Below are 25,264 nucleotides of genomic sequence, written 5' to 3' on the forward strand. Positions count from 1 at the left end.
CCGCAGCGCGGCCGCGCCGCCGCCGACCCGAGAGCGGAGCAGGAGCGGGCAGCCGGGGCTCGATGGCCAGGGACGAGCGGGACGACGGGTGACGGCGGGGAACGGGACGGGCCGGACGCGGGCGCGGCGGGAAAGAGGAGGGGGGATGGCGGCGGTGCCCCTTTTGCCGCCTCGTCACTGCCCCCTCCGCCCGCCAGCGCCATGGCGACGGGGGGGAGCGGCTGCCACGTGACCGGGGCGGGGGGCCGGGAGGGGCGGGCGCGCCACGTGACCGCCGGGCCCATGCGGTGACGGCGCCGCTCCCGTGTCACGTGGTGCAGGCCCCGCCCCCGGCGCCCCGCGGCCCGTTCCGGTCACGTGCCCGCCCCGCCCGCCCCATGGCCCCGGCGGCGGCTGCGGCCCGACCCCCGTAGCGCCGCTGCCGCCCGGAGCAGCCCCGGCACCACCCGCACGGTAAGAGCCGCCGTCGCGGAGCGAAGGGGAACGCGGCGGCCGGGGGGGACGGAGGGGCCCGATCCGCCTCCCGGCCGCGCCACCCCGGCTCCCCCGAGTCCGTCCCCGGGGGCGGCGGGGCCGCGCCGCGGTGGTGCCGCGGCGGCCTTTGGCCTCCCGCGCTTCGTCCGTGCCCGGCGAGCGTGTGGCGGGGCCGTGGCTGCCGCGGGGGGAGGGACGAGCGGGGCGGTGGCGCGACCGGTGTGCGCTCCCCGGGGTCGAGGGGCGGCGGGGAGGTGGCAGCGCCGCGGCGGCGGCACCGCGGGCACCGGGCTTTGCCCCGGGACTTGGCCCCGGGGGCGGGCGGCGCACAGAGAGGTACCCTGGCCGTGCCTTCCCCGCCGGTTGCCGGGGCACTGGGGCCAGGCAGCCCCCAGCGGGGCCATGCGGGTGCCCGGGTCCCTCTCGTCTCGGGCTGACATCCCACCCGGAGCGTGGGGATGCGGGTCGGGTAAGGCCGGCCTGGCCCTTAGGCGGGCTCACGGCCGCGGTTCCCCCCGCCATGACCGGGACAAGCGGCACTGCTGACATCCCCTGTCCAGCTGGGCTGTGTCCCGTTAAGAGGGCCCTGCTGCCCCTCGGGTGCTGCTGAGCTGCTCTCGGCCCCGCAGAGAGGCCCCAGGGCTGTCCCCGGGCCCGGCTGCATTCATCCATCCCTGCCATCTGTGCCATTGGCGCAGATATTCCATGATTCTGCGGTTCCCTATGGGGAACAGAAACCCAACAGCAAGGTCTGCATCAGATCTGCCAGAGCTCACCTGTCAGCCCATGCCCACCCTGAGCAAGTCAGGGTTATTAAAATGTGTAAACATTTCCTTTATCTCTGCTTAGAACTCGGCAAAACCACATGGGAAGAGACTGCAGTGAAATGCTGGTAATGGAGAGCGTTCAGAACAGGTGTTGTAAAGAACAGAGATGAGAGGTACCTAGTTGTAAAAGCGGTTAGGAAGAGTCACTCTGATAGAGGAAGGATAGCTATTGGAATTTGACAGTACTTCTAGGAGCTGTGTTTGCTCCCACAGAGCTAAGAGGGGAAGGCTTATAGGTGGGTAAGCAAACAGAATCTTTTTTTTCAGTCTGTGCCAACACTAAGCTTCCTGATACACCTTGCCAATTGTAAACTGCAACTGCAACTAATGTCCTCAAGACAAGCTTGATGATGAGCCACACCTCATGGGTTAGGGCTGCTGATTGATCCAAGTGCTTTTAGAACTATTGACCATCAGTTCAAAAGGTCTGCTGCTGAAGAATTTAAAATAACTTGTCTGACCTCTCTGTTCTGGAAGATACTTGAACCAGAGAAAGGTCTGTCTGTAATGCTGCAGCAGATTAAAATTATCACTTCAAGCTGTTAAATAACAGCATTTCTCTGCACGCATGTTGCAGTCCTTGTCCCTCTGAGCAGCAGTGTCATCATCCACAGTACTGATTCCTGGAAACCTGAGTTGATAAATGTAGAGGTTATGAGATTTGGGCAGGCACAAGTAGAGCATTGATGGCTCTCACCCTGCTGCATAGTAAGCCTTATATGTGCAAAAAAAAAAAAAGGAAAATGAGTTGTGCACTGTGTGTGCTTAGCGAGGACGTAGCCTTCCCTGTAGGAGACCATTCTCATGCAAGATTTCTATTTTAGAATTTAGTACTTCTTGTAACAAGAAGCCATTTTGTTTTCATTAGTGACAGACGGTAACCTTCCTAAATCCTGCTTATTAATAGGGTTTTTTTTGTTCTTTCTGATGTACTGTTCAAAAGACAGCTCGGGGTTTTCTCCATTTTGGGTAATGCTTGCTGTGCTCAGGAGTTGTATCATCCCACTTCCACTGTAAATGACTGCAGGAAAAAGAAAGCACAGCAAAGATGGAAAGAACAGCAGTGAGCCAGTGTGCTCACCCTCCGAGAAGGTGGAATGAGCCAGTTGTGGGATAATTGTGTGCTCACAGATTGCACACTGTGGGGTACTGTGCTAGAATGGCTGTAAAGGAGAAGTTGGTAGCTGCTGATCCTTTGCTTCTGTAGTTGAAAGACTGGTTGTAGGTGGGTGAAATGGCATGGTAGGAAAGCAAAGCAACTGGCATCAGAATGAGCCCGACTATGGAAATGCTTTCCTTTTGCTTGCTGTTCAGTGCAGGTTTAATTCCTTTTGCATTCTGTGGCTTTGGCTCCACTGCATTGGATAATAATGACCTTAAAGGACTGTAAAGTAACAAAGGGAGAAAAATGTCAAAATCCCTAGTCTTGCATACGTTGAGGTGTCCAGTCTCTTAGAGTCTGTGGCCAGCTACCCTTTTCCAGTAAGGATAAGATGCAGATGAGAGACTGCAGACGTGCAACAGGAAACTACACAAAAGGGTTGTGTGAACAGCACTGAAAGGGAATAATGCTGCTGGGGAGACTGTAATGGATAATGCTACGGAACACTCCTGAAATGATGCCATGCAGTTTTCTTTGAGAAAGAAGTATTAGCAGGGCTGCTCTGAATGTGGCACAGCGCGTTCTAGTGACTGCTGCAGTGGTGCTGATGTGAAACCCCACAATGAGCTCAGCATCACTGAACCCTTTGGCAAAGCTTTGGGTGGCTGGAATAGTGAAGGAGCAAAGCTTAAGTGCAGAGCCCTTTTGCCATGAAGTCTTTCCATTCAGTATTTTACATAAATCATTGGGATGTCGGCTTGTAAGACTTCTGCTGAAGAGAATGCTACTGTTTGGATTGTCAGAGTAAAATATCCCAGCTTGCTGCTGGCACTTTTTTAAAAAGACAATTAGAAGCATGTGACCTTAAATGCTTAGAATTATCATTTTGTGATATCTACTATCACAGTGTGTAGATACTACAGGTATTCTAAAACACATGAAACATGCATATCAGCATTGGCAAATACTACTTTGCATATCAGTAGTAAAGTATGTGATACACAAAATACAGCAATTGGACATACTAAACATTTTCAGCAAACTTACCAAAGATGTAAGTTTTTGATAGGTGTACAACAGTATGTTGACAGAGTACAGTTATACTTGCAGTGTCCTTAATCTCCTGAGAAATTTAAGGCTGTAGGCTGAACCTGGAGAGAGCAATATTAGTGACTGCTGGGGAGAACAACGCAACAAGTATCAAAAGGCTTGTGAAAAATTATCATTGTGCTGTAGTATTTATAACATTAGTCCCTCAGACTTTGGGGGAGAGGGATAGGAAACTAGCCAGCTGCAATCAAATGTGCAAAACATTGTCCAAGCCTTGGGCAAAACCCACCACAATAAGAACAGCAGTGTCACTGGGCTGCCTGGTCTTTAGCACAGCGACCTGAAAATCCATGATTTTTCACACCCCTTGTATCTTTCCACGTTCTGAAATGACTTAGCATCTGCCATTCCCATTGAAGAAAGGAATTGCTGCCAATACCAGAAGAGATTTGGAATTTATGAATTTGCTTAGCTTCAGTATTCTTCTGAACTTGAAAAACCAGTAAAGGAACATTAAACCAGGAAAACTGAGTTATCAGTTTAAATGTAAGATTCTCAGTTTAAATGTAATTGCTCCTTTTATTGGAGCAAAAGTAGTATCAGCATATAATTGCATACATTATTTAGTTAGCTGGGAGTATTTTGTTTGAATAAATTTGCTGATTGTACTGACAGAGGGAAGCGTGTTTATCTGAAACGTTTCCAAAATCTGAATGCATGCACAAGTAAATGTGGACTGTAATACTTCAATATGCATAGGAGTAGTGAAAGACTTACAGTAAAAATAATTATAAATAATCAGCTCAACTATATGTTTTTAATAGCTCATTGCAGCCACAATGGCAACATCATCTGAAGAAGTGTTACTGATTGTAAAGAAGGTACGTCAGAAGAAGCAGGATGGAGCTCTGTACCTCATGGCTGAACGGATAGCATGGGCACCTGAAGGCAAAGACCGCTTCACAGTCAGCCATATGTATGCAGACATAAAATGTAAGTCAACACTTCTCCTGTTCCAGCTTCAGTAAGCAGGATTTTGACAAATATTTAAAGATAACCCAAAGCTCATATGGCACTAGATATAGGTGAGGAAGGTTGCAGAGTAGCTTTGACCGGGCTACTCTGTGAAGCAGCAGAGATCAGGACTGTGGTGAAGTATCACCAGTCTAAGGATGCTACTGCAGAACTTCTGTAGTCTTCAGATGTTTAACTTATACTCCATTTAATATTAACTTTTGATAGACTTCTGCAGTAAATTGAACAGAAAAATAATCTGCGCCATATGCTTGTGGAGGGAAGGGTGGGAGGAGGGTTGAGGAAGCGTATAGGATTTTCAGAGTCTTAACACAGAAAGTATCTGGCATGTCATCTGTTAAACTCGGCATCTAAAGCTGTTTCAATTTTCATATAAAATGAACTCTGTTTTATTTTCATCCAGCAGACCATAGCTTCAGAAGTGTCAGCTTCTGTAGTTTGGCCTAGCTAGTAACATTCTGAACAACCATTTGCTGTTGCAATAGCAGAGTACTTGCAAGTCAAAACTAAACAGTAAATGTCTATAGCATGCTGCCTTTTTGGCTCCAATTAGTGCTCATATTTCATGTGCTGTAATGCCAAAGAAGGAATAAAAAGTAAGTTGTGTGCGTCGGTAATGGTTTAGTGATTATTGCTGTTTAAAGTCACATCAGAGTACTGCAACATGGTCAAAAATGTGTGATGAATCAGAACTAAGATGCTATTTTCTTAAATATGAATGTAATAAGGAGTTTAAAAACCCTGTTCACCTGTAATAATCAACTTTGCAAAGGTTTTATTTAGCTATTAACTTACACTTAAGCAGCTTATATTTTAAATACTTACATGTATAGGCACTGAAGTATTTTTAACTTAGATGAAAGATGCTCTTTTTGTCATCTAAAATAAAAAAAAAAAGGTGGAATGTATTTGTAAATTTGTAATAGAGAAGATGATTTAGTGTTGACATCTGGTTCCTGTCTCCCACTTGCACTGGAGAAAGGGATAATATTAAAAGTTAGATTAGTGCCATTTGCAGAGCTACACTGAAGTCAGTATAGCATAAGAGTCCATAAGCATAGCTGTCCCAGCCTCTGCTCCCTCTGGTTATGAGGATGGAAGCAGGAATTAGGTTTTTCTTATGAGTCATGAGAGTGTAGTAGTACCTTGGAGGCATTGGTGATTAGCTTGGGAAGTACTAGTGGCTAACTGCACTTACCTCACCTCTGGAAACTGGGATCCAGGCATGCTGCTACTCACCCTGTCTCTGCTTTCCTGCCACTGTCCTTCTGTGGGAGCTGGTCCAGCTGGAAAAACAAAAGGGGGTACTTTAGAGTGTATCAGTTCCTTGGTTCAGCTTGCCACACAAACACAGCCATACAAGAAAGGCAGCAGGAAGAAGCAGAAAGGGGGAATGAGGTTGTCATCTTTCAGCAGCAGTCTGGATTGGCTCCAGGTCGTGGTGTCCAGGTGATGACAGTTGCATTTGCGGCAGTTTCCTAACGGAGGTTGTGGGGAATGCAAAGATGAATCAGGGCTCCTGGGCAGGAACTGAAGGATGCTGAGCAACAAGCTGCTGGTGTCTGTGTCTTGTGTTTTACCGTGAACAAGATGCAGGGTTCAGACTAATTCAAGGGGAAGACTGACTGTTCCACTTTCATGGCTGGAATTCACACGCAGGATAATGGTATTTAATTGGATGATGAGGATAACTGCTTATAAGCAAATACTCTAGGGAAGACAGTTTCTTGTATTAGCTTACTGTCTGTCTCTCTGCAATCTAGGCCAGAAAATCAGTCCAGAAGGTAAAGCAAAAATTCAGCTTCAGCTGGTATTGCATGCAGGGGACACGACCAACTTCCACTTCTCCAATGAAAGCACAGCAGTGAAGGAGCGAGATGCAGTAAAGGATCTTCTTCAACAACTGTTGCCTAAGTTCAAAAGGAAAGCTAATAAAGAACTTGAGGAGAAGAACAGGTAAAGAGAAAGGAACCTAAACTTTGTTGGATTTTTTTTCGTCTAATTGTTAGCTAACTATCATGTATTTCTGTTAACAGTTGTTTCAACGTCTTGAGTGATATAGCATTTGTTTCCCTAGTAAAAATCTCCCTGCCTTAAATTTAGAGGCAGTTCCTTGGACTTGCGTAACTGTCACATGTTGAGACTATACTTGCATTCTTAGTGACACGTTCTTGAGGTGTAAATGCAGCCAATCTGCTTTTTTTCTTTCTTTCACATGGCTATGAGAGCACCCAACTTGCAGTCTCTCTCTTTTAGTCCTCTTAAATTTACATGTATCAGTTAGAAAAGCTGCTTGAAAGATTTTTTTTTTCCTTTTCCAGAAGTTTTCTGGAGCTTTGTGATTTTTTTTTCTCCCTGTATGGCCTCTTTTTTTTCTCCCTGTGTAGCCTCTTCTCCCTCAAATCTTCTTTTCTGATGTTTTATAGACTTCTAAATTGTTAAGTATTTTCATGTCTCTCACTTGAGAAGCAGAATGTAATTTGGCATACAGGATGTTTATTCTAAAAAATGTTTTGAGATGATGTTGAGGATCTAAGTCCGTTTCCCAAAAGGCCTAAGATACATTTCCGTTCCTTTAAACTGTTTGTGTTAAACCAGTCCTTGTGGCCACAGAGCTCCCTTCTCTGCAACTCCCCAAATGAGTTTCACCTCATTCTAGTGTCTGCTGTGAATCCTATATCTACAAGCTTCCATTTCCAAAGACTATTCTAGCTTTGAACTTAGATAAGTTAAAGCTAGATTTTTCAAAACATGGGAGCATTGCCTCATGGGGCAGATTGGATCTTTAAAGGGAGAATTCCCAGCAGAAGGACCAGAGCCCTAGTGCTGGAGCCGTGACACATCCAGGATTAACTGGTTCCAGTACTGCAGCAACCACTAGGGTCTGCAGCAGAGCAGCCTGCTTTGGCACTATTCCCATACTCGTTTCTTTATGCTACGTGCCTCATTTCTAACAGTATTGGTATTTAGAACATGGGCAGTCTGAGCTCTGAATCCTTGCATCCTTAAATGGAGTTTTACGGCATCACACCATGAGGCATCAGGAGCTTTTCTAGTTACTGAAAAGCCAGAAGCTCTGCACATGCTCAGCCATAGTGTGTTCTCTTGAGGATTAGAAATCCAAGTCTAGTGATGGGGCTTCATTAGCTTAATTTGCAACAGACAAGGCAAAAAAGTTTCAACCTGGAAGGATACTGCATTTAGAGTCTCTGCAGCACTGCCTTCATTCGTTGATATGTGGGAGTTGGGTATGTACCAAAATTCCAAGCTGTAATGAAATAATTAGAATAACAAACTGCTTTGTGCTGCACTAATTTGTAAGAATTGCCACTAATCCATATCTGTACCAACAAAAAAAACTGGAGAAACCTTAGTGGTTAAAACATAATAGGGATGTGCTGCCACAAAGCTTTCACTTCCACCTCGTCCTACTTCATCCTTGCAGCAGCTACAGACTTTCATTCTGTCCAGATAGCACTTTATCCTAGACCACGTACTATGTATTCATACGATTTCTGATTTTTTTTTTGTTGTTTGCAATTGATCAAGACCCTGAGGTATGTGTTAAAGATTGGTGAGGTTATTGGCTGATTCCCTAAAAATAGCCCAGTGGGTTTCATATGAGGTACACAGCTGTATGAAAAGCTGCTTAAATGTGATTTTACTGAAGATTCCAATGCATATACAGTCTTTGCATTTTGGGTAGTAAGGGTGATACTTGATATTTGGATGATAACTTTTGTAAACATTGCACCCTGTTGGAAATAGTGACACTGAATGTGTCTGTAGCACTTGTGCTGCATGTGATAGTTCAGTGATGAAGATCCTGCTGTCACCTCAGAAACATAAATGAACAAACAGCTTGGGTTAATGTGTGTTTCAAGATATCTTATCCCATGCATATTTTGTAATCTGTGCTCTTGCACTGGAACAGAGATAGGTAACTACTGAATTTTAAGATCTTAAACCAAGAATTGGACAGTGATGAAATCTCTTTTTTCCATCCATCATACTTTTCTTATGGAAGATCAAGAAAATTCCTTGTGTTTTTACAGTTCAGGAGACTCAGTCCTGGATGTGCAAAGACACAAGAGCATCAGGATATTTAGGACAAGACGTTAATCCCATGTTAACTTTTTCTTAGGCATTACTGGTTTCTAACATTCAGTGCTATTCCTTAAACATTTTTTTAGTCCTTTCATAAGTCTTTTGAGACAAGTACTGCTATTGAGGTTGGTTGTTTACACAGTCTTGTTAAGAAATGCACAGCGTTTTGGAAGAGAAGTTGGTTTCTGTTCCTTTTGTGGACTCATGTTAGTTGTGGAAATAGTAGTGGTTTATTCTGCAGCGTTTCAATTCTATTCAATACATTCTTTTACCAGAATGCTGCAAGAAGATCCTGTTTTGTTTCAGCTCTATAAAGACCTTGTTGTGAGCCAAGTAATCAGTGCTGAAGAATTCTGGGCCAACCGTTTAAGCCTGAATGCAGGGGATAATTCTGCAGCACCTAGTAAGCAGGATGTGGGCATCTCTGCAGCATTCCTGGTACGTTGAACCTCTAACTTAAAGGATTTTAGAGCAAACAAATTTGGGAAAGTGAGGGTTCTGCTTATGTACTTTATTCCCATACACCTCAGTGTTGTTCTTTCTGGGTTCCACAGCCTAACATCTCTCTGCATAATAGCCTATTGCAAGTGTAAAGGAGAAAAAAAAAAGTAAAAGTTTTATGCAAATCTGCAACCCCAAAATTTTGTCAGTTTAAGATGCCCAGTTTGACCTTTAAATTGCCTGTAGGCAGATGTTGTTTGTGCTGCTGCTCTGCCTTCCATGAAACAGGAGTAATGTTTCATATAGAGTCACTAGATTACAGTGTCTTAGCTCAATAAATTAGAAAATGTATCTGTAGCAGCATTGACATGCATAAATGAACGTTTCTGCCCGAGGGTTTTATTCCCTCCCCAGTTTTTTAAACTAGTACATGCTTTCAGCTACTTGAAGAACAACTTGTATATCTGAAAGCTCATTTTCTCTCCTCTTTCCCTAACCATCAGTTATTTTACCCGTTTGTAGAAGCCATACTTCAGTAATCCCAGTGCAGTTTAAAAGTAATCTACGTACAACTTCAGATTCCTCACACAGAGACATGTTTCTACTTCTGCAACACAATTCATTGATATGAATCTTTAGCTGGAATCCCACTTCCACCTTTGTAATGCACACAGTGGGTTTAGGAGGGAAAGAGGAGGTAGGAGTTGTTTTACACTTCAGCTGCTGTACAAACATTTGTGTTTCTCCCCCTGGAAATACCTGAATCAGTTACCAAACGAATTTGATTGCTCTGATTTCCTGTCTCCCATTATTTTTACACCTTAACATTAATTAAAAAAAAAATCACAACCAAGAAAAAAAAACACCAAACCTTCAAAACTGAATCTTTCTTAAAATAACTGGTTGTTTTTATGTTCTCTGCATTTGCGAAGAAGAAAACTTAAGATATATGTGTGTCCTAGTTCAAGTTAAAGTAACTATCTGGCTCTGCTCAGAGTGAGTGTTTCCCTAGGAAGAAGAGGGACTTTAGGTGCACAGGAAAAGGAGGAAAAGGTGGTAGCATGTGCAATCATGTACTTTTCCTGTTACTGATAATTGGGCGGAGCACTTACTTGCTCCAGAGCTTCCTAAAGAGATCATTGAGATCTAAGTTGAAAGTTCTGACTAACGCTAACTCTGCATTTTTAAATTCAGTGTTATTTATCAACTACACTAAAATGCTTGTAATATATAAGGAAATAAGGTGTAAGAGCCATATATCCCTTTTTGTCACATCATTATTGTTGCTGACTATTCACTGAATTGTTGAGTGAACAATAACAGATGAGGCATATACAGTAAAGATACCTATTTTTACTTTAGAACGAAGATATGTTAAATTAAGCACACCTTCTTTTGACCAGTGGAGTGCTCTTTGCTTTCTAAAGCTTGCAGTCTACTTGTTGAATTTTCCTTTAAGTGGCAAGTATAATAAAGTAATAAATGCATGCTCTTTCATTTCTCATTGTAAAATACCTATTATGATCAAATACGTTATGGATTATTGGAGCAAGAAGATTATTTTCTCTGCAGCAGAGCTCGTTTGCAAGATGTCAGCTTTTTTTTCCTTTTCCAGTTACAGAAGGCATCCAGACATGACTGGTTTTTTTTTTCCCTATATGCTTTTGCTTAGGCTGATGTACGGCCTCAGACAGATGGCTGCAATGGTCTGAGGTACAATTTGACTTCAGATATTATTGAGTCCATATTTCGAACATACCCTGCAGGTAAGAACTATACCAAACACATGCATTTAAGAATTGGGGTTTTACTGTCTTATTAGGGAAAGACTAAATGTTAGTCTGCACCTGGAAGTATAAGGGGCCATATCTTCAGTCTTCTGGATGATTTTTCCTGCCTTGTTAGAGGGATGGGAAGAAGCATATTCATATATTTCTGAAAATGACTGGTACTCTGGCAAATCAGACTTCTTGTGTGTTGGCAATTCAGGAGTGTTCAGGCCACTGTTATGTGCATTTCTTTTCAAAGCATCAGCAAGCATGGTAGGGCATAAAGGAGTACCTGTTGCTCATGCCTAACTACTGCAGTCCCTTCCATTTAACGGGCATGAATAGAGGCAGCATTACCCAGAGAGCAAGCAAGCCAGCAAGGAAACGTTAGCATAAAATGGTGTATAAACTTTTGTGGAACAGTTTGTAATTGTTCTTGGTTTTGTTCACAGTAAAAATGAAATACGCAGAAAATGTTCCACACAACATGACTGAGAGGGAATTCTGGACACGATTTTTTCAGTCTCATTATTTTCATCGGGACAGGCTCAATACAGGCTCAAAAGACCTCTTTGCAGAATGTGCCAAACTGGATGAGAAAGGTGAGCTGTTTGTTTCTGCGGTAGCTGCTACACTCATGGAGCACAGCACTGGAGAGGTGTATCTAGTAAACCTACCAACGCTGAGGTCAACAGTTTTCTTGTGTTCATAGACATCCTGTTTGGTGAACTGGAAAGTGAAAGCCATTGTAAGTTAGCTACAGCTTTGCTATTCTGAGCATGTTTCATAGTAAGTGCATTTCTTGAAACAAATTACCCTTTGGAAAGTGGCAGCACTAGAAATAAGCTATATTACAACTTATATAATAGTAAAGTCAGTGGTAAATTCCATACTTTGCCATCCTAGTAGATTGATTATGTTGTAGCATCAGTTACTATGGAATAATTTTGTGTACATAGGCTTTGTTTTGTGGTATGTGCACAATTTACAACAGGTACAGCTTTTTGTTATAGATGGGGGTTTAGTAAACAAGATCTATATATTTGTCCAGATTTTCCAGATAGATTTGTGATGATACAGAAATGGGGAGAGTAGGGATCACTTAACACCGTTCCTTAGTATGTATTCTGGCTAATGAAAGCATTCTATTAGGAATGCAAAATCTTTCACCTGTCACCAGATGTAAATTGTCATTTTACCTAGGCAGGGCAGAGAAACAGTGCCAAAATTAGAGGAAACACAATTGAGGCTTCCCAGTAACTGCATATCAGTTTATTTTTTTTAATCAGTCTTCAGTGATGTGTAGAAGTTGGTGAAAACTGGGCTAATTAGTAGGAGGATCTTTTACAGTAACTTCCCACAAGTATTCCTTATTTAAAAGAACTTTGAAAAGGGTTTAAAGTTTTAGTCTCCGTGTTACTTGGGCTTCTGCAGAACCTTTGTCTTTTCCTTTTAAATATTAAATATAATACAGTAATCCCACAATTATTTCTATTTGTTTAGATACCTTTTTTTCTTTGTTTCACACAGGGTTAAAAGCAATGGTGTCTCAAGGAGTGAAAAACCCCCTGATAGATTTAACAGCTTTGGAAGATAAATCCTTAGATGAAGTAAGTATAGATAGTTGGGGGAAAAAACATAAAACAAACAAAAGCTCCAAAGAAAACCATGCCCCCTCCTTAGTTTCATTTAAGGAGTAAATGGGTCCTTCTTTTAAAATATCTACAAATGCTAATTCTAAACCAAGTCACTTATTAGGCCATTTTATTGGTTGGGTACTCAACATCCCTGCTGTTGTATGTGTGTAAAGAAATGGACACTGTGCCCATGAACTTGTGTGCCTCACATCTGGCTTGGTGTGCAGGGTGTAAATGGACAATTACTCTTCTACTTAGCTTTTTCATCTAAAGTGTACTCTTTGGTTTTTTTCTACCTTTTAGAAGCTGTGACAGTGTACAGAAGAGTAGCACAAAACAGGAAGAAGTCTTTGATTTGTTCTCACTTTGAACATTGCTATTAGATTTGGCATAATGTTAAGGACACTTTATACAGTTTTCTTAGTTTAGCTTTAAATACTTTTTTTTTTGATAAAAACATGATTTAACTTGAACTATTACCTGCCTCCAAGTACAAGTTAAAACAATTTATATCAATGGTGTACCATGACATGAAATAACTGAAAGATCTGCTTTTCTGCATCTGATTTAACTGAAACTTTAAGTTGTAATTAATAATGTCACTGCAGTAGTTTTTTGGTTGTTTGGGGTTTTTTCTTTTTTCTTTTCTTTTGTGTGAGACTTGTCCAAAGCTAACAGTCTGAAACCATGAGTTTAGGGTAGGTGTGTTTGAAGTGCTCTGCAAACTGCCCTGGTTTGCTTTTGAGGCAGGTTAACTGCAAGCATGAAACTGCCTATGGGGTAAAGTGAGTTGCCTTCAGCCACCTGGTAACTGGGGAACTCTGCCAACAGTAAGGCTGGAGGTTTCCTGAATTCCTGGTGGTATTACAGCCTCCTGACAGATGTCATTTAGCCTATGGGCTGCTGCTGTCCCACTAGATGTTGAAAAGAGGTCAGTAAAACAATTGCTAGCTCTTCCTTGCCTGTGTTTTGTACAGGTGATCCTTAATTTTTAAGCTAGTTCTGTTTTTACTTGTAACAGGTCACGCTCTTACAAAATGATCTGTTTATCTTTTTTATTTTTTCTCTCTGACACCTCTAAATTGCCAAGCACTAAGAGAACAAAACAGTCACTGGAGATTTTTCCAAGTACGTAAGGTGATGGTGGGGCAAAGGTAGGAAAATGATGCTTCAGATGCTGATGCAGTATCACTGAGTGGAGTGCAGAGGAGGAGGCATGCAGACGTCCTGACCCAAGGGAAAACAGAATGGGGGGCAGGAGGTAATTAATGTTGTTCTCTTTATAGGGCTATGGTGTTGCTTCTGTGGCCTCTACATCAAATGCCTCAAAGTCTGCTAGAGAAAGCAGCAATGCTGCCATCATAAAACGCTTTAATCATCATAGTGCCATGGTCCTTGCAGCTGGCCTCAGGAAACAGTAAGTTTCAGGGTCGTGTAAAAGCTTTTTTGTAACAAAGTTTAAGGAATTTCCAAAACAAAATTATGCCTTCCATTACCTATCCAAATTTCTCTTTTAATATTTATGAATTAATTATTTCGGTCTAGAGATGAAAATACCTTTAGGTTCCATTTTACTTTACAGAAGTTTTTCAGAGCCGTTTGAAGTGATGAATGCTATTGTTAGCCACGTTAGCATATAAAGCAGATTAGAAAGGAAAGAATGTTTCCCCCTTAGATCTCTAGCCCTGGTGAAGGCTGCAGAATTAGTTTTCTGTTCACTGTGTGCAGGTGAGGGCTGGTGCAGAGAGTTCCTATTGCCTGCCAGCAGCAGGTCTACTGGGGCTTCCTGTGGTGGGGTACAGGGACGTAAGTAAATGAGGAAGCAGAAGAACAGCATGGCACAGGTGGATCAGATGAAAGATTCCTGTGGTGCAGTACCCTGCCCCAACCAGAAACATGTGTTAGGTGGTTACATATGTTTACAGTGAACTTCGCAAATGAAGCTTCTTAACAGACATACAAGACGGGTTTGATGTGATCTGCTCTGCAACTGGTTTATGGGCAACCGGCAAGGCATTACTGCTCTACCCAAATCCTACAGACCTTAACTGTGAGAGATCTTAGTTAATACTTCCTTCTGGTAGCTGGGCTCCCTCATGTTGTTCTTCTGTCTCGCACAAACCAAACACTGGACCTTAAACAATCTCTTCTGGGCAGTGTGTGTTTCTATTTCTCAGTTCAGAAAGGGACAAAAGGATAGCTATCCTCCTGGGACAGTAGTATCTCAGGACTCCCAGAGCTCTGCTAATACCTGGTTGCATAAGAGCGTATACAAAGTGTTTCTAATTTAGCCATGATTTTGCTGTGTGTCCCACATGCACTGCTGGCATGCTACTATTTCTGAAGAGAGGGAGAAGCACTTTCCCCTGCTGTTGAATTTCCCTTGTGACAATCAGGGTTAATTTGAGGAATTGGTTCCTTCTATCTACATCAACTGCTAGAAACGAAGATATAAGGGGGAAAAGTTGACATACAGTGTGTGAACGTGTATATAAAGTTTTTGAAACAGATGTATTTACTTTGTCTCTAGCTTGTATCTTAAGTTTCCTGTGAGGTGAATTCTTCTTAATGCTGTTTCTCTATTTTAAGAGAAGCACAAAATGACCATTACAGTGAGACCAGCAGTACGGATGGAAACTCCAGGGATTCAGATTTCTTTCAGCCACCACTGAAAAAGGTATAAAGTCAGCTAATGCAATTCTGATTGAATGGAACTGGAAACTCTGTGTCTCAAAAGATTGCTGAAAGTTCCTTACTTGTTTTATGACGCATCTGAAGTGAAACCTCTTTAGCCCTGCTTAGAAGTATATAGAGTAAGAACCTGACAGCCTGTACCTCTGCTAGTACCTCTGTTAGTAAACACAAATAAATTACACCTTGAAGTATTGCTCTGTTAATCTCTTCAGTAGTGCCCAGTGAAAGTAAAAAATTCCAACATGCTTCTGATTGGACCCAGAAATCTAGTTATTTCTATTTGCTGCAGTTCTATTTTTGGCCTGCTACCTTTTTTTTTTCCCCAAATGCCTTAAAACTTCTAGAGAACATCCATCAGAAAGGGATATTGGTGTTCAAGCATCAATATTAACCTGTCAAGCATGTTGTTTGTAGAGGGGATGATTCAACTGGAACATGGCAGGCTTCATCCTAAAGTCAGAAGCTGAAGTGAGGTTGAACTGAAAGTGTAGTTGATGCCTGGTGTACTGAAATACAGGGCAACAACCTGGCTTAGACTAACTATAGCAGCTCACAAAGTGGAAGAGAGTACTGTAATTGCTACAAAATTGAAATGAACACTCTTCCTGGAGTTGACAGCCTAAACAGAAAATGCCAAAAGGACTCCAAACTTTGCTGTATTGTGAGAAGATGTTGTAGAATACAGTATGTTGTTAAATGTTGGGATAGTCAACCGCTTTGACTTTCCCCAAAAGCTGCAGTTTTTACTGAGCACAAAAATTATATACCAGAACTAGAATAAATGTGATGAAAAGGGGAGTGAAAGAGTAGCAGGAGAGCAGGAGACTTCAAAAGCTGTTTTGTCACTGTACAAAGTCCAATATTGCTGTGCAGTTACCTTTCACCATTAATGCTCCGCCCTGCTGTCACTGGGTAGCTTCGGTAATTACTGTGGTTTTAGTCTGACACTCCTGTACAACAGCTATTAAATCATTACTATTTCTGCTAATCTGGAGTTAGATGGACATAAATATCAGAAGTAATTATCTGTATATCAGAACACTTTTTGGAAATGGCAGGGACTGACAAGTTTTGGCCAGAATCTACAGAAAAGCAGTAGTGCCAAGACATCCAAATGGTGCAGTCTAAACAATATCGGGTTCCCTCTGGATGGTAGACATGAGTCATTCCACACTCTGGTTTTCTTTAAGGTTTTAGTAACCCTTCTGCTCAAACTCAGTGAACTGGAAGAAAGCAGAGGATGTATGGAATTCTGTCCTCATTTGTAATGTGTATAATTTTTTGGCTTGTTTTAGGTGAAACTGCAGGAGGCCATTGAATACGAAGATTTATCAAAGAATAATGGCGTTAAAACTATTGCACTAAACTTAAAGAAGTCTGATAGGTGAGTTAAAATATGCACAGCTATTTCAGCATGGTTAGTCTAGCAGGTCTCTCATCACAACCTGCACACAACCAGCTGATTTAGTCTCTACTTTACCACCCTTAAGCATGTTTAGGCTAAGTTTAGAAACCTAACATGAGCTCTTGCATAAACCAGTTTCCAAGTAATTCCCTTTTAAATTTGTATTTTCATTTCACAGAGTGGTTGGGGTTGGAAGGGACCTCCTGAGATCATGTAGTCCCACCCTCCTGCTCAATTCCATCTTGCTTTTCAGAGTGTTGAGTCTCTGTAAGCCTCCCTGAATGCCTTTGACATGTAATTTCGGTGGAAGTCTAACAGACCTCCGTTCACAGTTCAGCACTTCGCTACAGCTTTCAGTGGAAAAAATGTATGTGTTACATGTGAAAATATATACGATTCCAGGGAAATTCCACTCCCGGGCAAAAAAGCACAATCAGCATAGTTTGGACTGCTCAGTGGTCTTGGATTTTTCTAGTAGTAGTCCTCTTGTTTCCTAAACAAGAGTCTGAGAACCAAGATGTAACTTCAGAAAAGGAGTGATACTACAGGAAAGAGAACAGTTCCAAATGTGCACCTAACTTCATTTAGCTCAGTTTCAGTTGTAAGTGATGTGAATTGCTGCACTTTAAGGATATTCCCAGAATTAGGTGGCGCAGGTAGATTTTCATTAGCAAAACGATGATCACAGATTCAACAATGGAAGCTCTTGTTTTGCTGCCGTACCATCCCTAACCCAACCTCTTTCCAGTGGCAATGTATTGTACTTTGTCAGTAAATAAGGTTTAGATAGTAGTGTCAACAGTTACAAAGTATCTAAAATTAGAAACATTAGAAGAACTGAGTTTGGTCTCTTGCTTTACCAACACTCTTATTAATGCACTTTTTCCTTTTCTCACCACACAGGTATTATCATGGTCCAACTCCAATTCAATCACAGCAATATGCAACCAGTCAGGATATAATTAATTCTTTTAATAGTATTAGACAAGAAATGGAAGCATATGTACCTAAACTAACTCAGGTATGGAAGAATACCAAAAAAAATTTCCCTGTTGATGTTGGCATCTTGCTTTCTGTATAGGTTTGTGTCTCACGTGTACTGGAATTCTAATTTTTCAGGGTAAACTTAAATTATCTCCAGTAGTTTTATGTTACCTGATTTAGTTCACAGCTTTAGGCAATACCTTTTGAACTATCATGTTTAAGATCTACGCAGTAGGAAACTGAGTCATTGCTGATGCTCAGTTATATTCTACTGTTCCTGCTTTCTTTTGAGGAAATGGCAAAGGTATGAGGTAGTAAAGCAGGACAGTCATGCACAGGCCAGTGTCTCGATCCCACCCTCTAAAGTTTTGGATGTAATGGTCTTAGAAGGTTATAGTGAGCAGGATTGTAAGTGAACTGGTCGCTTGCTCCTAAATGCACTTGGTAGGCCATTGATCTCACCATGGGCTGCACAGAAGCTGTGTCCTGGCACCTGGAGGGCAGCACAGCCCTGTGGCCAATCTCCCCAGCCAGTGTCTGAACTTCCTCCATTAGTAAAGCAGCCACAACTGTGAATGTGTCACCCTTCTGTATAGTAACTCTCTATCTCACCTCAAAGTAGCTGCACAGCCAGTTCCAGTCCTAGGTAAAGAAAGGGGTTTTTTTTTCATAATTAATTGGAGAGCTTTCACTGCAAATGAGCATAGCACTTAAAGGCACTGTGACTAATTCTGGAGAAGAGCTGACTGTTTGCCTGAGCTTCCATTGTATCTGTTCAACCAATCTTTGCCGTTGGGGTTCAAATAGAACTTAGTTTAAAAAGATTTTTTTTTAGAAAACATGAGCTGAAATATTTGTTCCCTCTCCCTTCAGGTTCTTTCAAGTGGTGATGCTGCCAGCACTATTGCAGTCCTGTCACCTGGAGGAGCACTTATGCAGGGTGGAACACAGCAAGCCATAAACCGTAAGGATTTAGGATGTCTAATACTTTAATCGTATCTTATTGCATTGCACAGCAGTAGCTGGCTTGCTGTTTCATCTCTCCCTTGGAATGTGTTACAGTGATAAAGGAAATTATGGAAATGTATAGCTGGAGTAGTACCGGGTTACAACAAAAAAAGGAAAGCAACAACCCAGCCAACACCATGAGGGTGGTACTGGCTACACCAGTGCTGAGGCAAGTGAGCAAGAGGAAAATTTTACAGAGCAAGTAATGAAGGATGCATTTGATAGATACTAAGTCCTCTTACAGATACTGGGTTTTACTTGTTCAGCATTTCTTTTCTGACTTTTTTTTTCTGGATTGTAGAAAATGCAGGCATACCCTGAAAGCTCTAAGGAAGCAAGGTCTAGATCATTGTCTGAAACTAGGTTTTTTGCAACCTGATTTTAAGATCCACAGCTTGCTGTGAAAAAAGGCAACTTGAAGACTGCAAGGGCAAATCAGATAACCTCTCCTTCTCACATCTCCATGCAAGCACCCCTTTCCCTGTTGTCACATTCCTGCCAGTTTGAGTTCCTGTCTCTGTAATCTGACAGCAGATGAAACTCTGTTCTCAGGATTTATAATAGTTTTCCACTTTTATCTTGTGTTACTTACTCTGAGAAGCAACAGAAACTAAATCGGACAGCTGAAAAAGCAAGTATGAGTTCTTAATGGTAGTGAAAGAAAAGGAATCAGCAAGCAGTGGTGAGGCTTTCTGCCCATCCCAGTTGACATTCTGGGTGCTACACTTCACTTTGAGCCTGACCACCACTTTTTTTTTTAAACAACCTCATCCTAGAGTTTGCTCTTCACTGTTCAGTTCAGTGTACTCCTCCTCATCCTCAGTGATTGCTTGTGCTTTTTGTTTGGGTCTTTCTGGTTGTGGTTCCTTCCTTGTTCTTGAACCCTGTCACCCTTTCTTCTTTAAGAGTACCTGGGACACAGTTCCTTTTTCCTGTCTGGATTTTTCGTTTTCCACACACTATGACCATATTGTCATTGCCAGTGTAAGATAGAGGGAAAAATTTGCAGTATGCAGCACACAGTACTTAGCATGGTGCTGTGAGCACAAGGTGCTGGTCCTGGAAGCAGTACTGCCACACTGTTAGAACAATACAAATATACTACTTCTAATCCTGGATTAAGGTTTGGTGTCCATTCTTTGCCTGGCATGGATCTCCCTGTGTAGCACACAAGCTTCCAAGTATAGAGCCATAAATAGCAGCTGAACCTGATCTAATAACTGCCAGTAGTCCTCATCTAAGAGCTGCTGAGGGATGAGGCACCTCAGTGTTCCCTGCTGGCCAACCTTTCTGTGATTCTAGTGGGAACATACATTGCTGACCTCCTTCATTAGCCTTAATTCTCACTTTTCATAGGATAGTTTGAGTGATGTGACAAAACCTTTTGCCTGTTGCAGAGATGGTGCCAAATGACATTCAGTCTGAACTAAAACACTTGTACGTGGCAGTAGGGGAACTGCTACGACACTTCTGGTCCTGCTTCCCTGTTAACACGCCATTCCTAGAAGAAAAGGTAAGGCGGAGCTTCTTAGCGTGGCCCTGGTTAGGATGTGGCCAGATCATGGTTTAGAATGACTGTCATTATTGAAATATAGAATTAATACATGTGCCTTAAATCGGTACAGCTTTTACTCATCCCTAAAACTGAAGGTCGCAAAACATTAAGTTTTTCAGTAATTCTGCTGATGCTGTTTAGTTAAAAGCACCCTTGTTCCTGCCTCCCTGTTAGCTGCCTTTGGAGCAGTTGCTGTAAGCCAGTTTCAAGCAGATTGGTCAGCTCTGTTGCAGCTGCAGCGTTCTCATTCCAGTTTAAAACACAGAAACAAAAGCCCCTCTTCCCCAACTCCAAGAAATAACCTTTGTAGTGACAGTTACAAGCAAGTTTTCCTTATTCTTCTATCCATTGCAAAAATCACTGTCATACCTTCAGAACACACACTGCTTTTCAGAACTAAGGTGCAGACAAGAAGAGATGCCTGTCTACAGCCAGGTATATATGTATTCTTTCTTTTGACCTCACATGGAAAACAAAGATAAAAATTTGCATTCAGGTATGTCTGCTGCAAAACATGGCCTGAAAATCCATGGTACAGTCTTTGCTTGAAGCAAAAAAAGATGTTTTTATGAATAGCTTTATCTATATATAGTGTTTACTGATGGAGTAGTAATGATCAGAGTGCCACACTGCACTTGCCTCAAAAACAGATATGCACTCAAGAAGTGTTAGAACAGTTATTCAAATATCAGTCTCTTTCTTAAACTACTCATACCTGAATTAGCCCCCCAAATTAGTTACAAGGTGTTCTGTTGGAGAACAATTTGTTAAAGGAAATGAAACTTATGTGTTGTTACAATACTTCTGTATTATAATACTGGTTTCTGTCTTTCTCAGGTTGTGAAAATGAGGAGCAACTTGGAAAGATTTCAGGTTACAAAGCTCTGCCCATTCCAAGAAAAGATTCGGAGACAGTATTTAAGCACAAATGTAAGGGGAAAGTACTGTTTAATTATGTGGGTGCATTCTAATAATTTCAATCTTAACTATTAAGGATGGTAGCTTTGTTACTTTCTATTCTAGGGCATTAACTAGGAAATGGGCAGAGGGAAATTAGGTACACAGTTAAGCGTGTTGTCTCTCCCTATCTAACTTGCTGAATGATGCCAGCAAGTGTCAAGAACTGTAAGGTGAAATTACTCAAGTGAGACAACAGAAAGGGGAAGTCATTTTTCACTTCCACCATGAAGTAGAACTTGAGCAACTTCAGACTGTCTCCCACCATGTCAGACATGAAGTAGTTGCAGACTAAATAGTGGAACAGACAGCACAATCAGTGTCACTTCCCTGTGACCTTATCAGCTTAGCAGCTCTCTGCACTGCTCCCTCTGTGGATACTTTGCAATAGAGCCTTTCTCTGACGCACCTCTGATTTTAGTGAGGTTACTTGTTGTGAATAAAAGGAAGAATCCAACTGATTAGCAAAGGAAGGGGAGGGGATCTGTTTTTCCAGTAGCTGGGACAATTTCTCTCCCTCTTAAATGTTTCAGTTGGTAGGCCATATAGAGGAGATGCTGCAGACGGCCTACAACAAGTTCCACACGTGGCAGTCCCGGCGCATGCTGAAGAAGACGTGAAGGCGCACGCTGTACAGGTCTGAGAGCAAAGCCTGCAATAGGGTAGGAGTACAGCCTAGGTATGTGCAGATCAACTTAGAGTTCTTGCAGGAAGACCTGCAAGCTGTGGACTTCTGGAAACGATGCTAACTGAACTTGCACATTTTTGAAAAAGAACTGAAAAAAAAAAAACTTGAAAACTAGGGAGAAAAACAAGGAAGAACCAAAACAGAAGAGCTGAGGCGCAAAAATATTTAAAAGACACTGTTTACTGCAGTTACTCAGGAACTGCTTTTGATTTGCATAAAGAGCTGCTTTCAGAAATAAAAAATTTAAAGAGGGTGTATTAATAAAATTTGTTTTACTGTCTAATTTTTTTTTAAGAAGTGTATGGCACAGGGTAGATCTCAAAAGTTTTTCTTCACTGGATTCTGACATTTTATTGAATTGTTTGTACTTTCTGCAACAGTTTAACAATGGTATCTTAAAACATAGCTGAGACTGTTTTTGCTTTAAACATCTGGGAGAGTATAGCTGTCAGAAGACAAGCTCCTGCCATATGTTTCCCCACCAATTGGAAGCAAGAGGCATTGCACTGAAAGTTGTTCATGGTCTGGGGTCCCTAAAGGTACATGGGGGCAAACTTTTGCCTGAAGTCTTGGATTTTTATGCAGAATTTTTTCAGCCATCAGTTTTGCATGTTTTCCTTTGAGTGCAAGTGTGTGCTACTGCAATCCTTTTTTTTTTTTTAATGGTGGCATCTGTTCTGAGGAGAGAATGCATTTTTAAAAATGACATTAAATAAAGTTTCTTACAAAAGAAGTCATTTATTTTCAATTCTTAGGCATTTTTTTATTTCTTCTCCTAAATCTGTTTTCCTTCATTCTTCCCTTTTGACTGTTATACTGTTTTTGGCGAATTGATAATCATTGCGAAGAGAAAAATGTGTTATCACAATGTCCGTAGATGTTGGAAATCTGTGCCATACTTTGTTCCAAATAGAATCAGTTCACAGTTTCAGACCAACTTGTCTTGTATTAAATGTGACTTAAATGCAAAGTAACCCCCTTTTCTAGAATATATGCAGTTTAATGCCATCCTTGTATTTTTTTTGTCACCTTGACTGTACTAAAGCCCAGTATGGGCTACTGAACTTCTTTACTTAAGACTAAATGTGACTGTTAAAAATGCATCTACTACAAAGACAAATCAGAGCAACAATATGTATTCAAAGCAAGCACAGCAGTGTTCAGTACAGCAGAAGAAATTCCCATTAGCCTGCATGATGGCTTAATGGCTATGTTTTGGTATGATGCTAAAATATGATAGTATGATGTTGGGTGGATAATTCTTGCAAATTCCTACAGAAGATGTATTGGTGTAGCCAAGTTGGTGCTTGTTCTGTGCTGCTGCTCCATTTATGCAAGAGGGGTTTTTTCTTTTACTGGTGTGTGGAAGTCAGCAGCTTCTTTTTACCCTTTTTTGCTTTCAGATTTTTGTATTATGCTATAATATTTTGGTAAAAGCTGAGTTTCAGTTAAATGCCACTGTCTGCACCAAAGTTCTGTTTGGAAATGTGTGCATATTGTTCAGCCTAGTTCCCTGTCTGCCTTTGCAGATTGATGCATGACCCCTGCTCTGTGCTGTTGATGTGGTTCTGCTACAAGAAATGACTGGACTCAACATGAGGTGCCCCTTGTTCTTGACAGGGTGGAAATGTCACTAGGAACAAACAGATGTACGTACAACATTTGGGGGATGAGGTGCACATCTTATCAAGAGTTACCTCTTGTGATAACTAAACTGTTTCTCTAAAATTTAGGCTTAGAGATACGGCTTTATTAAGCCAAATCCTCTTTTAGGTGCAGGCAGCTCCAGAAAGAAAGGGTAGTTTGTTCTCCCCCGATCCAAAGCATTTGATCTAGGAATTCTGTGGCCAAATTTCAGCTGTTTTGTGAAAGCTAACACACCTTTCATCATATCAGAGGGCTAGGGTCAAGAAAACCTAAAATGTCTGATTTAAATTCTAACTGTGCCTGAAGCTATGAACAACGCATTTAAGTATTAGACTGCACTGAGACTTCACTAAAAAAATGTATGGGACAGTTTTGAACATGGAACTAATTCACCTTTAATTGGAGTCAGTATTTAGTGTTCCTGGAAAGGCTGGGCAAAATGGTTAGCATGGTGGAAAAGTTTCAGTGCATCACAAGAACATTTTACAGTCCAGAGGACTGTCGTTTATAACCATTTCGGGGATGGTGTTGCAATAGCTTTAAGTTACTGTAGTGATATCAGGCTATCAAAATGTACCTTAATTAACAGAACTAGGGGGGAAGAGGACTATGATACAACAGTTTTGCCTAGAGACTGTACAGGCAAGGCTGCTATGCACTTCATATTGCTTTTTCAGGTATTGTGGCAATAAGGCACAGGCCCCTCCTCAAGTAAAGGGAGGTAAACTAAATATTCTTTCTACGTTATGTTCCCCTTTTCTGTAGCATGGTCCAAAACACAGATTAATTCCTTGAGTTTTGAAACTGAATCATCATGCATTATATTACTATTGGAATCTTTATACTGACTTGTATTTTTAATGAGAATTCATAAAACTTGTATCATTGGCATTGATCTAAGATTTGTAGAATAAACCCTACTGAATTCTAAAGTGAAGTCTTCTCTAATGCTTAGGCTGTGTTTTCTGATGTTGAATTAAATCCCAAACAGGCTCCACTCAGGTCTAAATTGAGAGAACTGTGTATAAATAGCTCAGCTGTCCCTTCATGCTGGTAGAAGCGGTCAGGAGCAAAAGGGTTACATTACAATTACTGTCAAATTGTTTCATTTTTAAGGGTTGAGAATTTCTTCTGCCACACAAGGAATCTGTACCATTACCAGTGCTACTGTCCCTCTTTTCCTGATCATACAAAATCCAGTCTAAGTCTCCAGAGATTACTATTCTGTCTGTTCTGTATATTGATGTAGCAGCTGTTGGTTCAGGAGAGCTGCACAGGAGCATTGTCAGCCATTTTAATCCAAGGTTCACTAGTAATGGAGAAAGGATAATTTAAAGCAGACAGCGGCTCTGCTTATTTGTAGCCTGTGAATTTCAGCAGATGAAGATCCTTAGGTGCACCACAAAAAGCGCTAGGCTAGTCACCTCTCAAGAGCTCTGCCCCAGTCAGGGATAGGAGGCAGCAGCCTTTCACTGCAGTCACTTCTACAAGTAGTTTCTTACATGCTCACAGAGTAGCCCTCTAGACTAAGATCTGCAGCTTCCTAATGTGACAAAACTGTGGCCAAGGCCCTGCTGTGCTTTCCCAAATTGATAACTTTCCGCAGCACTCCTTTGTTTAAGATGCCTTTTTTACAGCTACAGCTATTTTCCCTTATTTATACTGTAACTACATCCTTACAATTCTATCATGACGTGTTATTAGCTAGAAACCTTCCTTTATCCTTGCCAAAACTCCTATCAAACAGCTGCTTTGTCCAGAAAGTCACTTGTGTGAGCAGGGGAGGTGACAAGAAGAAAGCTTAAGATACAGTTTTCCATTATCCTTAAGGGAAGAGCCTGCCCAAGCATCCCTGCAGCTTTGCAGACGTTGTATTGCAAGACT

At 41.7% G+C, this 25,264-nt stretch overlaps 1 protein-coding gene across 3 annotated transcripts; it reads left to right on the plus strand.

The window, feature by feature from the left end:
• Nucleotides 1-380: 380 nt before the first annotated feature.
• On the plus strand, nucleotides 381-24,317 carry GTF2H1 (general transcription factor IIH subunit 1). Of its 3 annotated transcripts, none has more exons than XM_032689738.1 (15): nucleotides 381-453; nucleotides 4,278-4,446; nucleotides 6,252-6,444; nucleotides 8,871-9,033; nucleotides 10,709-10,802; nucleotides 11,258-11,407; nucleotides 12,336-12,415; nucleotides 13,729-13,859; nucleotides 15,032-15,119; nucleotides 16,432-16,520; nucleotides 17,445-17,562; nucleotides 18,399-18,489; nucleotides 19,931-20,046; nucleotides 20,926-21,018; nucleotides 21,579-24,317. In XM_032689738.1, the coding sequence occupies exons 2-15, from the start codon at nucleotides 4,293-4,295 to the stop codon at nucleotides 21,663-21,665; spliced, it is 1,647 nt and encodes a 548-aa protein (XP_032545629.1). In that variant the 5' UTR covers nucleotides 381-453; nucleotides 4,278-4,292; the 3' UTR covers nucleotides 21,666-24,317. The 3 variants fall into 3 exon arrangements, 2 of the variants coding, with proteins under 2 accessions (XP_032545629.1, XP_032545628.1); XR_004357461.1 differs by lacking the exon at nucleotides 21,579-24,317 and adding an exon at nucleotides 18,588-18,702 and having other exon boundaries at nucleotides 397-453; XM_032689737.1 differs by lacking the exon at nucleotides 381-453 and adding an exon at nucleotides 1,254-1,414.
• Nucleotides 24,318-25,264: the final 947 nt, after the last annotated feature.

This window comes from Chiroxiphia lanceolata, chromosome 6 (genome assembly GCF_009829145.1).
Source record: "Chiroxiphia lanceolata isolate bChiLan1 chromosome 6, bChiLan1.pri, whole genome shotgun sequence".
NCBI lineage: Eukaryota > Metazoa > Chordata > Aves > Passeriformes > Pipridae > Chiroxiphia > Chiroxiphia lanceolata.